This window comes from Schistocerca gregaria, chromosome 6, assembly GCF_023897955.1.
Source record: "Schistocerca gregaria isolate iqSchGreg1 chromosome 6, iqSchGreg1.2, whole genome shotgun sequence".
NCBI lineage: Eukaryota > Metazoa > Arthropoda > Insecta > Orthoptera > Acrididae > Schistocerca > Schistocerca gregaria.
In genome coordinates, this window is record NC_064925.1 from 379,421,100 (window position 1) to 379,433,354 (window position 12,255).

The window sequence follows — 12,255 nt, forward strand, 5'->3', positions numbered from 1 at the left end:
TCTGACAATACAACGCTTGTGTGGCGATTGCCGGAACTACAAACTATTACACTACCAAAGATGAGACAACTCCGTCAATTAGTTTGCAAGTTATGATCTTTTAAACAGCGGGTACTTTTTTTTTTTTTTGACCCCTCTGTATATCTGCCTGGAATTCATTTTGTACTCTGCTTTTCACAAACAATTACAATTTGTCTATATTATTTCTGATGTAGCTATTTATCTCATACCGACACGTAAGATGTAAGACTTCGTATGAAATGAACATAATCAGCTATATTCAGATTATCCGGTTAGTCATAACAGACGGCCATCATACCGCTAATATTTTCAGGGTTAATAACTAAATGAATAAATAAATATTAACAGTTCTGAGCTATGGCAGTCAGACATGCAGTTTCAGTGTGAAAATTAATCGAAAACTGCGAGGAATGGCAGGATTAATGATGATAACTGCTAGGATAGACTCTAAACCAAACAAATGGATCGTGTGTGTGTGTTACAAAAAGGTACGGCCAAACTTTCAGGAAACATTCCTCACACACAAATAAAGAAAAGATGTTATGTGGACGTCCGGAGACGCTTAATTTCCATGTTAGAGCTCATTTTAGTTTCGTCCTCCTACGCTCAATGGAGCACGTTATCATGATTTCATACGGGATACTCTACCTGTGTTGTTAGAACATGTGCCTTTACAAGTACGACACAACATGTGGTTCAGGCACGATGGAGCTCATGCACATTTCAGTCCAAGTGTTCGTACGCTTCTCAACAACAGATTCGGTGACCGATGGATTGGCAGGGGCGGACCAATTCCATGGCCTCCACGCTCTCCTCATCTCCACCCTCTAGACTTTCACTTATGGGGGCATTTGAAAGCTCTTGTCTACGCAACCCCGGTACCAAATGTAGAGACTCTTCGTGTTGGTATTGTGGGCGGCTGTGATACAGTACGCCATTCTCCAGGGCTGCATCAGCGCATCAGGAATTCCATGCGACGGAGGGTGGATACATGTATCCTCGCTAACCAAGGACATTTTGAACATTTACTGTAACAAAGTGAAGTCACGCTAGTACGTTCTGTTGCTCTGTGTTTCCATTCCACGATTAATGTGATTTGAAGAGAAGTAATAAAATGAGCTCTAACATGGAAAGTAAGCGTTTCCGGACACATGTCCACATAACATATTTTGTTTCTTTGTGTGTGAGGAATGTTTCCTGAAAGTTTGGCCGTACCTTTTTGTAACACCATATATATATATATATATATATATATATGGGGAGGGGGGGGGGGGGAGAAAGGAAGAAGAGGAGGATCAAGATGACGATGGGTATGGGGATTAAGAGCAAGATCAATAGACGAAGAAGAAGAAGGAAAAAAAAGAGGAAGGATAATCATGATCGTGATGGTAAAGAGTATGGGGGATGAAGAGCACGAGGGAATGGAGTCGACGAGAGGAGGTCGGTAATGTCAGAGAGGAGGATAGTGATGTTGGAGTGGAGGGTATGATGGTGAGGATGAGAGCGCCGCAGACGTACCTTGACGTCGATGGCGTCGCCATACTTGACGAGGTTGAAGCAGCCGTTGGGCAGGTGCACCTTGAGCGTGGCCTTGTCCTTGTCCTGCGCGCCGCGGCCGCCGTCGCTGGGGGAGGCGCACCGCGAGTCGCCGCCCGCCGGGTTCATGCCCTCATGCCTGCGGGCACACAGCCGAAACGCAGCGCGTCAGCAAAAGCGTGCGCTGCGGCAGGGTACGAACAGGCACTCTTAACTAGGCCGCGGAAAGACAGACAAACCGGGAGGTAACCATGTACGTTCTTTGGAATACCCTCGCAAAGCAATGTTAAATACATGAGACCGCTTAGAGGCCACCAAACGAAACGAATGGGCAGAGCTGCGGCAAGTATTGCAGGCCCACCCCATACAAGACATTCTTAAGACAAACCAACGCCGTTCTGCTTGGCAGGTTTCCTCCAGCAATGTTTCTGGGTGTTCAGGCATAATTCGATTCCTAAAGGAATAGATACACGCAAATTACACACAACAGAAAGTTAGTCAAATACAACAGAAAGTTAGTCAAATTTGCTGCTAATCAGCAGCACTCTGAAGAGGCTCCTCAGTAGCACTCTGAAGAGGCTCAAGCTTGCTGTTAACACTAACGGTGAATGACAGGTCTCAACGTATTCGAGATGTTGTTGTTGTTGTGGTCTTCAGTCCTGAGACTGGTTTGATGCAGCTCTCCATGCTACTCTATCCTGTACAAGCTTCTTCATCTCCCAGTACCTACTGCAAGCTACATCCTTCTGAATTTGCTTGGTGTATTCATCTCTTGGTCTTCCTCTACGATTTTTGCCCTCCACACTGTCCTCCAATATTAAATTGGTGATCCCTTGATGCCTCAGAACATGTCCTACCAACCGATCCCTTCTTCTGGTCAAGTTGTGCCACAAACTTCTCTTCTCCCCAACCCTATTCAACACTTCCTCATTAGTTATGTGATCTACCCATCTAATCTTCAGCATTCTTCTGTAGCAACACATTTCGAAAGCTTCTATTCTCTTCTTGTCCAAACTATTTATCGTCCACGTGTCACTTCCATACATGGCTACACTCCATACAAATACTTTCAGAAATGACTTCCTGACACTTAAATCTATACTCGAAGTTAACAAATTTCTCTTCTTCAGAAACGCTTTCCTTGCCATTGCCAGTCTATATTTTATATCCTCTCTACTTCGACCATCATCAGTTATTTTGCTCCCCAAATAGCGAAACTCCTTTACTACTTTAAGTGTCTCATTTCCTAACCTAATTCCCTCAGCAACGCCCGACTTAATTTGACTATATTCCATTATCCTCGTTATGCTTTTGTTGATGTTCATCTTATATCCTCCCTTCAAGACACTGTCCATTCCGTTCAACTGCTCTTCAAAGTCTTTTGCTGTCTCTGACAGAATTACAATGTCATCGGTGAACCTTAAAGCTTTTATTTCTTCTCCATGGATTTTAATACCTACTCCAAATTTTTCTTTTGTTTCTTTTACTGCTTGCTCAATATGCAGATTGAATAACATCAGGGAGAGGCTACAACCCTGTCTCACTCCCTTCCCAACCACTGCTTCACTTTCATGTCCCTCGACTCTTACAACTGCCATTTGGTTTCTATACAAATTGTAAATAGCCTTTTGCTCCATGTATTTTACCCCTGCCACCTTCAGAATTTGAAAGAGATTATTCCAGTCAACATTGTCAAAAGCTTTCTCTAAGTCTACAAATGCTAGGAACGTAGGTTTGCCTTTCCTTAATCTTTCCTCTAAGATACGTCGTAAGGTCAGTATTGTCTCACGTGTTCCAGTATTTCTACGGAATCCAAACTGATCTTCCCCGAGGTCGGCTTCTACTAGTTTTTCCATTCGTCTGTAAAGAATTCGTGTTACTATTTTGCAGCTGTGACTTATTAAACTGATAGTTCGGTAATTTTCACATCTGTCAACACCTGCTTTCTTTGGGATTGGAATTATTATATTCTTCTTGAAGTATGAGGGTATTTCGCCTGTCTCATACATCTTGCTCACCAGATGGTAGAGTTTTGTCAGGACTGGCTCTCCCAAGGCTGTCAGTAGTCCTAATGGAATGTTGTCAACTCCCGGGGCCTTGTTTCGACTTAGGTCTTTCAGTGCTATTCGAGATCTAGAGACGCTAATTACGGATCAGAAAGAAAATATCTTGCGCGTTACGTACACCGGCGGGAGCCCATGAGCCCGTATAACCTCGCGCCGACGCCACGCAGCTAGACCGTGTGTTGGGCAGGTGGCCAAAGGCACCACAACACCACAACTGTCCCCGGAAGACGAGGTACCGCGCCGGCTTCCCACCGCCGCTGGACTGTGCTGTATTATATTACGGCACGCGCCCCCCATCGCATAGGGACGCCAACTGCCCGTCTCCTCATCCCTGTTTAGACAATTGATGGAGGTAGAAATTTGTTTGGTCTAAACGATTCCAATAGGTGACGAACAGGCAGACCGCCACATTACTAGCAAGAGGTTAGCGATCTCGACTATTGCGATGGTTGCAGACTTGGTAAAAAGTAATAACCAGAATTTCAGACAAAACATTTTTTTGGAAAAAAATGAAAGGAAGAAAGATATGGTAACACGAAACCAGTTTTTGTTGTTTTTGATAGTAAACATCAGTATCGCAAACATCAGGACGCTGGGTGAGTAGCTGTGGCAGCATGGGCATACGACAAATACCGACATAGTGAAACACTTTCCCATGCGTATGTATCAACCTACAGACTTCAGATGTATGATGTGTACGTGTAGGACAAGGTCAAAAGGCTAAATAGTTGGTTTGAAATCCGCGGTGCTTCAACGGACGCAAACGCACTGGACGTAGCATGAACTGAGTTACCCAGCCACACATAAAATGAACAGAATTTGACGAAGATTTCGAACCACGTCGCAACTTGGCATTTACAGATGTTCTCTCTCTCTCTCTCTCTCTCTCTCTCTCTCTCTCTCACACACACACACACACACACACACACACACACACACACAAATACAGGTCACGCGGAACGTATGCAATGTGTGTGTCCAAGGAAAAAGATCAAAAGTAAGTGAGCTACGAAAGACAGTTGCATGAAGAGCCATACTAGACTCCTGTCCAGGCAACATATTAGTTTCCTTTGCTTTGGTAAAATGTATAGAAAGCCAGTTTCTATTGAGCATGTATACATAAAAACAACATTGTAATGCTATAAATACCCGTGTACTACACTAATTTCAGAAGAAAATAGCTATTAGTTCACGAGTAAGAATGGTGGTTGTGATATTCATTTTAGGGTCGTAAAATAAATAAATGTAGTGTGACACCACGGCCTGGTGCAAGTTTTGCAATAGGACGCCACTTTGGCGACTCGCGTGGCCTGAAAGCCAACGGCACCCGGGTTTCCCCGTATGGTCAGCGGGTTGTTATTTGGGGGAGGAGACCACAAAGCGAGGTCATCGGTATCATCGGATTAGGGAAGGACGGGGAAGGAAGCCGGCCGTGCCCCTTCAAAAGAACCATCCCGTCATTTGCCTGGAGCGATATAAGGAAATCACGGAAAACCTAAATCAGGATGGCCGGACGAGGGATTGAACCGTCGTCCTCCCGAATGCGAGTCCAGTGTGCTAGCCACTGCGCCACCTCGCTCCGTCATGGTCAGCCATCCCAGGACTAGCCAGGCCCAACGTTGCTTAGCTTCGGCAATACGTCGTAAACCGGTGGTACCAATGTGGCAAAGCCGATGGAAGTTAAAATTGTGATGTTGTCGACACTGATTGTAAATAACGAAAAACCAAGTACCTCCCCACCACCACCGACCACGAGAACACCGAGCTCATCCGTAAATCAACTGATCACTTGCGACTCTTTCTTTCAGAAAAAAGTCTATAGCGCCAGTTGCCTGAAATTATTTACGGAAACTACATCTGATGAGTGAAACCGTATTTGTGGAAGGACGCTTTCCTTCCACATTCGGTGTCAAAAAGAAGCGGGCTGGAGTTTGCGTCAATGTCATCAGGAGGCGGAGCGATTGCTCTGCGTGCCGTGCTCTTGTTAAGTAAATCACTCTGGCATTCTCTTGCCCCTCCCCTTCCCCAGGAGAGATTCTTAGTTTCATTTCCGCTACGTGGTCGGCAGAAGCAGAACTGGCTCCTGTTCAGCTGCACAGTATCCAGACTGAAGACACGCCGTCAAGCCATGTGTATAAAGGAAATGACAGACATACGCTACACACAACCTCCCTCTCGCTGCCCAATCCTCCGCCCGCACACAGTTGGGTCGTGTTGTTACGACAGTAGTTACATTCAGCCAGAAAAGCAAATTCCATTGCCGCGCGGGGTAGCAGCGCGGTCTAGAGCGTCTTGTCAAGGCCCGCGCGGCTCCCCCACCCCTCGGAGGTTCGCGTCCTCCCTCGGGCATGAGTGTGTGTGTTGTCTTTAGCGTGAGTTAGTTTAAGTTAGATTAAGAAGTGCGTAAGCTTAGGGACCGATGACCACCGCAGTTTGGTCCCATGAGACCTTACCACAAATTTACAAGTTCCACTGTTACAATGGGCGAAGGCTGCTCACCCGCGTAACGCCACAACTGACACTACACAACACGACACAGCAGTAACGCGCGAACTAGAATCAGCCGTAAACTCGGCGCGTAGCCTCGTGTGGAATGTCGTAGCCAATGTCTGCGGTTGTCAACACTACGCGTGTACCGTTATAAGCGGACAGTGAGGTGCTTGTCTTGTGTCCAGCCGTCTGTTAATGTGGCCTCGCCTTGATACCGACGTCACATCCAACTTTAGAGATTACGCACAGTAGCGAACGAATCTGAAGTTCGTCCCGTGTTCAAAAATTACGTGAGAGACGAGCCTTCTGCTTAAACATTACATCGTGGAAACCTAGCAAGGTGGAATTCTTTCACTGGCAGTAGCTCTTATAAGAGAAGGGAACATATGTGACACTGGCTGGTTGGTTAAAGTTTCAAGGCCCTTAAAAGTGCGAGGTGATCAGATAAGAAGCATTACATCACTTGGATGCTGACGTAGTGAATTGGTCGTGGCGTCGTCCGTGGAACCGTTGAGGAACTTTCTTGTATATTTTCAGGGCAGCCACGGAAAACATAAACCAGATTAGCAGGATCCGCAGAGAAAGATGCACACAACGTTTCGTCCACAGCACTAGACAGGCGGTTCGGTACTGTGCAGATAGGACTCGCTAACAGCTACAGTTACCCATCGAGGATTCGCTGCCGATGGAAGACTTCTGAAAGTGACACCAAACGAGTGTGCGCACATATACAGGTGATCGATGACAGCTGAATGCAACAAAATATACACTGAATCTTAGGAAAATAAGGCGTTGATTTGACGCCCGCAACCAACCGGAACCTTGGCGCAAAAAGTAATACTTGCGGAGAGTAATTTACGACCGTCATACTGCACATCGATTTTAATTATGCATGTTTCACACACAGCAGATAGTAGGTTTGTCATTCATGAATGTGGAAACGAGCAGTTCGGGAACAAATTCTGCATCGGATACGAAAGCTGTAGATGACAGTCCATCGTCCAGGCGCACTGAGATGTCCTGTCCATATCTATAAGGTGTAGTTAAATTTCCTTAACAGATTTTGAAGACTTTTAGTGGGGACAAGACGATTTAGCATACGAACTCATTTCCGGAAACGTAACGTTTACCCGCTACACGCAAAATACAACACACGTTACTGTCCGACTCCTGCTGCATGTCGTCTTGGTCCGCTCGCAAGTACGGCTCGATGTGACGATCACCCACGTCAGCACAGATACCCTGTTCCGGTACTCAAGATCACCAATCCCTCGTCCTCTGGCACCCGCCGGCGCCCTAACCGGCGACTGCAAGTCTTCCTCTGATGTCACAGACGTCTTGTGAATCAAGGTTGGCTGATTGGTTGATTGGTTTTGGGGAAGTGAACCAAACAACGAGGTCTGGTCTGGTCTTACGTTAAATCAGCAAGTGGCTCGAAACAGCATATCCAGACACTCCGGGACGATGATGGCATTGAAACAGAGGATGTCACGCGTAAAGCTGAAATACTAAACTCCTTTTTCCAAAGCTGTTTCACATAGGAAGACCGCACTCCAGTTCCTTCTCTAAATCCTCGCACAAACCGAAAAATGGCTGACATCGAAATAAGTGTCCAAGGAATAGAAAAGCAACTGGAATCACCCAACAGAGGAAAGGCCACTGGACCTGACGGAATACCAATTCGATTCTACACAGAGTACGCGAAAGAACTTGCCCCCCTTCTAACAGCCGTGTACCGCAAGTCTCTAGAGGAACGCAAGGTTCCAAATGATTGGAAAAGAGCACAGGTAGTACCAGTCTTCAAGAAGGGTCGTCGAGCAGATGCGCAAAACTATAGACCTATATCTCTGACGTCGATCTGTTGTAGAATTTTAGAACATGGTTTTTGCTCGAGTATGATGTCGTTTTTGGAAACCCAGAATCTACTCTGTAGGAATCAACATGGATTCCGGAAACGGCGATCGTGTGAGACCCAACTCGCTTTATTTGTTCATGAGACCCAGAAAATATTAGATACAAGCTCCCAGGTAGATGCTATTTTTCTTGACTTCCGGAAGGCGTTCGATACAGTTCCGCACTGTCGCCTGATAAACAAAGTAAGAGCCTACGGAATATCAGACCAGCTGTGTGGCTGGATTGAAAAGTTTTTAGCAAACAGAACACAGCATGTTGTTATCAATGGAGAGACGTCTACAGACGTTAAAGTAACCTCTGGTGTGCCACATGGGAGTGTTATGGGACCACTGCTTTTCACAATATATTTAAATGACCTAGTAGATGGTGTCGGAAGTTCCATGCGGCTTTTCGCGGATGATGCTGTAGTATACAGAGAACTTGCAGCATTAGAAAATTGTAGCGAAATGCAGGAAGATCTGCAGCGGATAGGCACTTGGTGCAGGGAGTGGCAACTGACCCTTAACATAGACAAATGTAATGTATTGCAAATACATAGAAAGAAGGTTCCTTTATTGTATGACTATATGATAGCGGAACAAACACTGGTAGTAGTTACTTCTGTAAAATATCTGGGAGTATGCGGGCGGAACGATTTGAAGTGGAATGATCACATAAAATTAATTGTTGGTAAGGCGGGTACCAGGTTGAGATTCATTGGGAGAGTCCTTAGAAAAAGTAGTCCATCAACCAAGGTGGCGGCTTACAAAACACTCGTTCGACCTATACTTGAGTATTGCTCATCAGTGTGGGATCCGTACCAGATCAGGTTGACGGAGGAGATAGAGAAGATACAAAGAAGAGCGGCGCGTTTCGTCACAGGGTTATTTGGTAACCGTGATAGCGTTACGAAGGTGTTTAACAAATTCAAGTGGCAATCTCTGCAAGAGAGGCGCTCTGCATCGCGGTGTAGCTTGCTCGTCAGGTTTCGAGAGGGTGCGTTTCTGGATGAGGTATCAAATATATTGCTTCCCCCTACTTATACCTCCCGAGGAGATCACGAAGGTAAAATTAGAGAGATTAGAGCGCACACGGGGGCTTTCAGACAATCGTTCTTCCCGCGAAGCATACGAGACTGGAACAAGAAAGAGAGGTAATGACAGTGGCACGTAAAGTGCCCTCCGCCACACACCGTTGGGTGGCTTGCGGAGTATAAATGTAGATGTAGATGTCATTGGCCCCATCGGATTAGGGAAGGACGTCGGCCGTGCCCTTTCAAAGGAACCATCCCAGCGTTTGCCTAACACGATTTAGGGAACTCTCGCAAAACCTAAACCAGGGTAATCGAACGTGGGTTTGAACCGTCGTCCTCCCAAATACGAGTCGAGTAAATCAAGGATTTCATGTGGTAGGTGATAGTCTAGGCGGTTCAAGTCGGGACATCAGGCGATCGGTGAATGACGTACTTATCACCCTAGTCAGTGCCGCTGAAAATGCGGGAGATTCAAACGTGTGTTGTGACATTTTGCAGACAGTGGGAAAACGGTACGTTTCCAGACACGAGGCCTCATGCTAAGCTTAACCATACAACTCCTCAATGTCTGTCAAGGGAATTTAGTTACAACCTGTATATCGGCCTCCCTGAGGAAACGAGACCGTGTAATACATACGCAACTCTCTGTGCAGAAATAATGATATACTTATTAACAAATTAATACTAACATCCTGAAGTTAATCGAGACATTGTACTAAAGGCGAGATTCTACAATTCTTTCCTGGCCTGAACCACGGAAAGTCCTATGGGAGAGATATCCCTTGGCTTTCGCAGCTCGTTGAACTGCATCATCCAGTCAATTACAGGGAGGCCTACACCTTGGCATTTTTCACATATTGAATTTATTTCCAGAGGTGAAAAACGCGAAACGTCACCAAAAAGGTCCTAGAACCGAGGACTGAACCCAGACGTTGCATTTTAAGGTTGACACGTGGTCCCTTATGCAACGAGCCAAACTTTTTGTAATTTATAAGTATTGTTTAATCGGCTCATATTGCCTGTAAAGAACGTTAATATATATTCGTGGAAGTATGACCCGTCAGCGCAACTAAATGAAAGGGAGTTTGTTCATTGCCATTCGCGTTTCGCTTCTTTTATTTGTGAAACATCTTCAGTGACGATTTCCCGTGCTGTTAGCCCAGATGATGTGTTCATTAGTTCCCATGCTGCAGCTGCCCGGTTTCCGACGTTCTTTCACCTAGATCTGTTACAATGTGTCATATACATCACTTGCACTCTTCATTTTATGATCAATAAGCGATGTTCATCACAAAATGAAAAGTGCAAGTGATGTGTTGCAACAAATGCAGATAAAAGAACGTCGGAAATCGGCTTGCTGGAGCATACGGCTAATGAAACCGTCTCCAAGACAACACACATGGGCTAACAACACTGACAATCGCCCCTGAAGATGATTCGCAAATAAAATAAGCAAAACGCGTATGACAGCAAACAAACTGTCTTTCATTTAGTTGCACAGACGGAACATACCTCCACGAATTTCGAAGCAACTAAGGACCGATGGAAAACGGAAAAAAATGATGTTTATATATGTGTTTTTTAATACAGTATTTTTTTCGTGATTTGTTAATTACATCGTAGAGTCATCTAACTAACTTTTTTGATTACATACAAATTTGAACTTTTCCTACCTACTTATTATGCCCAATAGATGTCATGAACAAATCAGCAATATTGTTAACTTGATTTTGAACACTTAGTAATTAATTAGCAATTGTTATATCGATGTGTACGGCTGTATGAATTGGGGGCCTAAACGCCAAGACACAAGTCGAGGTGCTGGCAGGCGCAGCGAGTAACTAGAGCAGGCAGCGCCTGACTTGTAACGTAATGAATTTGTCAAGCATATAACGCACGTGCCGAGGGCACGACGTCTGTTCAGACCAGTCCCCAACCACAAAGGCAGAAAGAATAATAACTTTATCGTTTAATTCTGATCACAGATTCGAACTCCCAATAAAATTTCGACTACACTGATAGTAAATATAACTCGCCGGTCAATTAATTAACAAGACGTCTATCTTAATTACTCAAACATGATTCAAATGGCTCTGAGCACTATGGGACTTAACTTCTGAGATCATCAGTCCCCTAGAACAATAGAACTACTTAAACCTAACTAACCTAAGGACATAACACTCATCCACGCCCGAGGCAGGATTCGAACCTGCGACCGTAGCGGTCACGCGGTTCCAGACTGAAGCGCCTAGAACCGCAAGGCCACACCAGCCGGCTTTAATTACTCAGTTAACATTACTATAGATTAATTTTCCCAAGTCGGCAGACATTACCGAGGTATTGTCTACATAGAAGATCATCTGTTCGAGGGGGCAGTATAATTTTGGCATTCCCCGTTTATTTAATATAGAAAACGCTCACGGTGGTGAAATCTAGCTTGGTTCCCTGGCAGTTACTTCGAATCGGCGCCGAGACGCTGCGGTGGCGGTGACGTGCAAAGTCCCTCGCGTTCTGGGAATCTGCGCCTGTTCGGGCCGGCCAACTTGAAAGCAAGAACTCGGCTGTTATAGTCGGCCAGAACAGCGGGAACGTTTACACCTCCAACTTCAACTTCTGTTAGGTTGGCTAAGAGGACCTTTTCGTATTCCACTAAGGTGCACTGTAGCTTGTCGACCAAGTCTTTAAATAAACAGCTCGGAGAGCAGTTCTCCACCCCATCCGTTTCATTTACTAAAGGTGTCGTAACCGCGAGGTTCATCGTGCAGCAGTTACTGCCATTTTGTGGCAAGTGCTGTCTTGATTATCTTAGGAGCAGTTGGTCGTGATATTAACAATTATGAAACACGCTGCAACTACGATGGCTGCGTCTGTGCTGTCGTTATATTTGTACCGCGAGATACCGGCGCTGCAAATCGAATTGTAGCGTGATACACACTATTGTCTGACCCCTGATACTGCAACCGCATTCTAGAACCATGGATACCTTCTTTGTTATAGTAATCCACATTAATTCATTTTCAGCCCTCTCTACGGTCTGGTGTTTATGCTGAAGACAGTGTTGTTTGAGTGAACTTTTGGCCTTTGTCTTGTCCTTATAGCAGGTCCACTGTTCGCCTAGCGACTGCTTTTGTGTGATAAGTTAGGAAACCTGTTAAAAGGGCTACCTCCCATTTCTGAATAGATGCATTTTCACCTGTGGTATGCAACGAAGTCCTG

General features: G+C 45.3%; 1 protein-coding gene across 9 annotated transcripts in view; it reads right to left on the bottom strand.

The window, feature by feature from the left end:
• Positions 1-12,255, bottom strand: part of LOC126279066 (focal adhesion kinase 1) — a 743,693-nt gene that overhangs the window by 159,209 nt on the left and 572,229 nt on the right. For all 9 annotated transcript variants that reach the window (XM_049979508.1, XM_049979509.1, XM_049979513.1 and 6 more), the window contains one exon: positions 1,540-1,696. In XM_049979508.1, the coding sequence (XP_049835465.1) occupies positions 1,540-1,686 (147 nt within the window). In that variant the 5' untranslated portion in view covers positions 1,687-1,696. The remainder of the gene's footprint in view (positions 1-1,539; positions 1,697-12,255) is intronic.